Source organism: Salvelinus sp. IW2-2015, linkage group LG8 (assembly GCF_002910315.2).
Source record: "Salvelinus sp. IW2-2015 linkage group LG8, ASM291031v2, whole genome shotgun sequence".
NCBI classification, from domain to species: Eukaryota; Metazoa; Chordata; class Actinopteri; order Salmoniformes; family Salmonidae; genus Salvelinus; species Salvelinus sp. IW2-2015.
In genome coordinates, this window is record NC_036848.1 from 45,870,332 (window position 1) to 45,876,331 (window position 6,000).

At 42.3% G+C, this 6,000-nt stretch overlaps 1 protein-coding gene across 1 annotated transcript in view; it reads left to right on the forward strand.

Moving 5' to 3' along the window:
- Nucleotides 1-6,000, forward strand: part of akt3a (v-akt murine thymoma viral oncogene homolog 3a) — a 140,184-nt gene that overhangs the window by 119,788 nt on the left and 14,396 nt on the right. The window contains exons 4-7 of the mRNA XM_023993807.2: nucleotides 1,540-1,651; nucleotides 5,096-5,243; nucleotides 5,640-5,771; nucleotides 5,918-5,983. Coding sequence (XP_023849575.1) covers nucleotides 1,540-1,651; nucleotides 5,096-5,243; nucleotides 5,640-5,771; nucleotides 5,918-5,983 — 458 coding nt within the window. The remainder of the gene's footprint in view (nucleotides 1-1,539; nucleotides 1,652-5,095; nucleotides 5,244-5,639; nucleotides 5,772-5,917; nucleotides 5,984-6,000) is intronic.

Sequence of the window (6,000 nt, forward strand, 5' to 3'; positions counted from 1 at the left end):
GACAATAGGCAAGCAGCTTGGTAAGAAGGCAACAACTGTTGGCGCAATTATTAGAAAATGGAAGAAGTTCAAGATGACGGTCAATCACCCTCGGTCTGGGGCTCCATGCAAGATCTCACCTCGTGGGGCATCAATGATCATGAGGAAGGTGAGTTATCAGCCCAGAACTACACGGCAGGACCTGGTCAATGACCTGGAGAGAGCTGGGACGACAGTCTCAAAGAAAACCATTAGTAACACACTACACCGTCATGGATTAAAATCCTGCAGCGCACGCAAGGTCCACCTGCTCAAGCCAGCGCATGTCCAGGCCCGTCTGAAGTTTGCCAATGACCATCTGGATGATCCAGAGGAGGAATGGGAGAAGGTCATGTGGTCTGATGAGACAAAAATAGAGCTTTTTGGTCTAAACTCCACTCGCCGTGTTTGGAGGAAGAAGAAGGATGAGTACAACCCCAAGAACACCATCCCAACCGTGAAGCATGGAGGTGGAAACATCATTCTTTGGGGATGCTTTTCTGCAAAGGGTACAGGATGACTGCACCGTATTGAGGGGAGGATGGATGGGGCCATGTATCGCGAGATCTTGGCCAACAACCTCCTTCCCTCAGTAAGAGCATTGAAGATGGGTCGTGGCTGGGTCTTCCAGCATGACAACGACCCGAAACACACAGCCAGGGCAACTAAGGAGTGGCGCCGTAAGAAGCATCTCAAGGTCCTGGAGTGGCCTAGCCAGTCTCCAGACCTGAACCCAATAGAAAATCTTTGGAGGGAGCTGAAAGTCCGTATTGCCCAGCGACAGCCCCGAAACCTGAAGGATCTGGAGAAGATCTGTATGGAGGAGTGGGCCAAAATCCCTGCTGCAGTGTGTGCAAACCTGGTCAAGAACTACAGGAAACGTATGATCTCTGTAATTGCAAACAAAGGTTTCTGTACCAAATATTAAGATCTGCTTTTCTGATGTATCAAATACTTATGTCATGCAATAAAATGCAAATTAATTACTTAAAAATCATACAATGTGATTTTCTGGATTTTTGTTTTAGATTCCGTCTCTCATAGTTGAAGTGTTACAGACCTCTACATGCTTTGTAAGTAGGAAAACCGGCAAAATCGGCAGTGTATCAAATACTTGTTCTCCCCACTGTATGCCAAAACTCCTGTATTTCTCATCCTATAACTTGTTCCCCATCTTAAAAAAAAAAAAAAAAATAGTAAGCCAACACATTATTTGCACTTTTATTTCAAAACGAATTTCCTCATGGCTCTCTATTGTCCCTTTACAGCAGACACTATAGTGAGCAATATGTTTGGAACATCAAATCGCAATAAGATCGCAGTATCAAATTGCTATACATTGAGAATTGTGAGAATCACGGTACATATCATATCGGCACCTAAGTATCGTGATAATATCGTATCATGAAGTCCCTGGCAATTCCCAGCCCTATCAGCAACTGAAGCTCAGACACAACATTTGACATCTAGTAAATCTGAATATTCACAGACGCTTCTCTATCTGTCCTCTCTCTGTCTCAGAATGCCAACTGATGAAGACAGAACGACCAAAGCCCAACACATTCATCATCAGATGTCTACAATGGACCACCGTCATAGAGAGGACCTTCCATGTGGACACGCCAGAGGAAAGGTAGGCTCAGTCCTTAGTCTGCTTATCTATGGCCAACTGACTGCTTTTCCTCTACCCAGTATGTCTATGAAAACAGTACGTCTATGAAAACAGTACGTCTATGAAAACAGTACGTCTATGAAAACAGTACGTCTATGAAAACAGTACATCTATGAAAACAGTACGTCTATGAAAACAGTACATCTATGAAAAGTCATAGTGTAGCTCTCAAGTCAGGAGGTCATGTGAAACTGAGATAAATTGTTCACCTGTTCTATTTTAAATGATGGTTTACTATGATAATCTATAAGAGGGATGGTCAACTTTGATGGGAGTGGGGCCACAAAAAAATATGAACTCATCATGAGGGGCTGCAGTGTCTCGCTGGTCTGCGTATCCACATCCATACCTACACATGTAGTCAGAGTCGGCCTTAGCCTTTTGGGGGCCCTCCTCCCAGCGGATAGAAGAAATTGAAGAATCCTGCAATTCTACAAATTTTGCCATAGGGTGGATAGAAATGTTTGCAGTTTTGAATATGATATCTGAGTGAGAATGACTAACAAAATCAATGGGGTTCCCCGGTCAAAAATTTGACCATGATTACTACATGTTTAGAAAGCAGGGTAGACTAACTTACCAATCTAAAAATGTTTAGCTGACATGGCTAATTGACATAACAAGACAGAAAATGCTGATGCACAACCAATTTTCGAAATTGCACCTTGTGTATTCTACCTCACAACATTAAGTTGAGACTCCGACTGAGTTCCCTCCTCCCAAAAATGAAATTGATCTGCGGTGGCGGGCCGCCAGTTGCCCATCACTGGCCTATAATATGACTATGAAATGACTTTATACTAAATGGTATTTCAGAGATAATCTTGTGTGAACGTTTTCTGCGACAAACATATTTGTCCTCAGTTTCAAATCCATTTGAAATTAGAGCAGTGTGTCATTTAACAAAGATGAATAGAAAACACAGATCATACATGCTCCATTTACCGTTCCAGTAAAACCAACCAGGTGATCAGCAGAGGGGGTTGTGGGGGGTTTGTATGTAGGCTAGAAAAGAGACCTTTCAAGTATAGTAGCACTGGCATAAATTCTCCAGCTGCTCTTCTTCTCGGAAATTGAGATGTTTATCTCTTTCCAGAAAGAACAGTGTTTGCCCATAAGACTTAAGATAATAAGCTGTGCCTGTTCACAGTTGGCACACATACAGACGATCCTCTCTTCTGTCTCTGGGGAACGGGCAACTGCAGGCAGCGACCTGTGAGAGTGAGCTACGGAGCAGAGCTGGGTAGAGGAAGCAGCACTGGCAGATGTTATGGTCTTAAACTCTACTTTCTGCTGGTGAAGTGAAGAGAATTTGAGTTTGAGCTGTAGCCTCACTAGACAGGCCAGGGGGTTGAGGGGAAGTGCAGCCAGCGGTTAAGAGGAAAGGTTAAACGTATTTTCAAGTTCCTGTCTTAAACCTTACAGCCACTGTACTGTACTGTGTCTCTGGCTGGCTGGCAGCAGCTTTTACTGTACTGTACCCGCCTGGCACGGGCCCAGCATTGGCAGGCCCACGAGTGAGGAGAGGGGAGGCACCAGCTGGCACGTCGCCCGACTGTAGTCAGGCCCATTATCTCTCATTAGCGAAAAAATCTCATTATACGTTAAAAAAAAAAACCCGGAGGGGGTAGGGAGAGAGGCTCGGCTCGCATTCATCTGCACGACCTTGAGAGGATTCCCGTTGCTTTTTATGTGTACACTGTGCCGTTTGATTGTTCAAATGGAACACAACTTTTCTTTGCCCTTGTTCGGAGTCACATCCGATATATTCAGAAACCTGAGTGAAGCTGGGAAAAGGTGTTCAGAAAGAGTCTTTTTGTGTAGGTATGGATTTGCATCTTGTTCAATCCCTCATTGTAACATATGGGCCTCTCCAAACAAAACATGGAACAAAAAACCCCACACGGATGCTACTTTGTGAGTCAAATGTTGTTTGTTTTATCAGGTTACCACATGTGCTAGATGTCCTGTTTGACTTCTAGGGGGAATACCATTAACAGTTGTGATTACCTTTGTGTAAAGGAAGGAAGCGAAGTCTCCTCCCTCGCAAACGGAAACTCTAGTTCAAACCCCTTCCTTCTGCTAATTTCACCTGTATTTATCATGGCCCGAAAGGACATTTTTGGTTTCATGAATTTTCACAATATAGCCAATTTTGACTGTGGATGTGGAATCTAGTGGAAACCGTTTATCATCTGCACACGGGCTTGAAAATCACCGCACGAGTTTAAGCATCGCCTTCTCCCCAATCCTGATTCGTCCAAATAATCAATGACGAAAAACCAAAACCAGGAACTACTACTGCTGCTCGTAATCATATAATTCTACGTGAACCTTGACAGATTCTCACCGTTTCATTTCTCCACAAGAATCGGTCCATGAGAGATTAACGTACTGTAAATGAAAGTTTCCAAATGCTAACGATCCCCTCCTGTGGAATGTTGATGTAGCAGCAGTACAGCCCAGAGGGAAGCACAAACCACACACGGATATATTCATCATCATTAAATACACACGTGCTCACAAATCCAAATGCATCACTCTTTTAATGCAACAGATGTTGTACGGCACAACAAATGAAAACCCAATGGGGGGTAAAGCCATTTGCAAACACGCAGTAGTTCCCATTGACATAAACTAATTTGTGAACATTTGTTTTGTTTTAAAGCGACTGATCATTGACGATTACATAGATGATTGCATAGATTAGCCTTTGTTGAAAGTTCTAGTTTTACCCCATTGTGAAGGTGTAATGAATATATTGCACTGTCTATAGATCATTCTTAACATAGCAGAATGTCATTGATTATGCATAATGGTGTCACATTAGACATCAAACAAGTAGCTACATTTCATTGTGAAATATCACTGTTACCATGCAGAAGTTTGTTCATGTGTCTGTGTTACAGCTGCTGTATGGTATGAGTTAAAATAGGCTATCCATACTCCAGACTATTGTTATACTGTATATGTAACTTGACAGGTGTCCATATCCTGACAGGGACAAGTGGACAGGGCTAACCAGACTATAGACTGTTAAGACACACTACCTACAGTTGCGGTCAAATATATTACTACCCTTGCAAGATCCCCTATTTCTTTTAAAATCAGTTGAAATTTAAAACACTTTTGGTGTTCACACGTGTATTTGTTTGATTTCCAACTTCACATGACAAAAATATATATAAATAATTTAAAATTCAAATTAACTTGGTTGGAGGCAAGTCATTTACTGTGTAATTTATCACGTGGTAAGTTGCAGCTGCCTACTGGGTAAAAATTGCCATTCAACCAGTTTTGAAAAGAGAAACAGAACATTCTGCTCCATCGCAATCCATAGTAAAGTGCAAGGATGCCGATATATTTGACCGCATCTGTAACTAGAGGTTTGTGTTCTGCAAACAGGGATGAGTGGACGGAGGCCATCCAGATAGTAGCAGACAAACTCCAAAGACAGGAGGAAGAGAGGATCCAATGCAGTCCCACGGCTCAGATGGACAACATCGGAGAGCTGGAGGAGATGGACACCTCTACCAGCCACCATAAACGGAAGGTAAGAGATACATCTGGACCACTGACTTTTTGTGATAATAATTGTCAGCAAACATGAATAGATACATACAAAATTAAGTTACATCCCAATCCCATCCCGCCCGAGGACCTAAGGGATGAAATTAAATAAACATACAAATTCTAAGCAACACGTCGTGAAGTGTTTCAGTGGCAAGAAGCCATTGGTTCAAAGTGTCTTCTTTAGCTCCACTGACTAAAGGATGACCACACCACGGGAGACATATCCTGATTGACTGATACAGAAACACGGATAGAATCATTTTGCGGAGCTGTTAAATTATGTGTTAAGTTTCCCATCAGTCCTCTAAAATCAGACACAAATTCTGCTTTCTAGAACTATTATAACTGCACTGACTTGACCTACGGTTTCTTTCAGACAATGAATGACTTTGACTACTTAAAACTACTGGGAAAAGGCACTTTTGGTAAAGTGATTCTAGTGAGAGAGAAGGCTAACGGGAAATATTATGCAATGAAGATTTTGAAGAAAGAAGTCATTATTGCAAAGGTACGTTTCACTCCATGTTAATTACTTCATCAAACTAAACCTAACTGGTAGCAAGTTGAATGACGTTCTATAAAGAAATGACTGTTATATTCATATGCTGCGCTGTCTCAGAAGCAGTGTTCTATTCACTACCTTATATCCCACAGGATGAAGTGGCACACACACTCACAGAGAGCAGAGTGTTAAAAAACACCAGGCACCCTTTCCTAACTGTGAGTACGCATCCCTA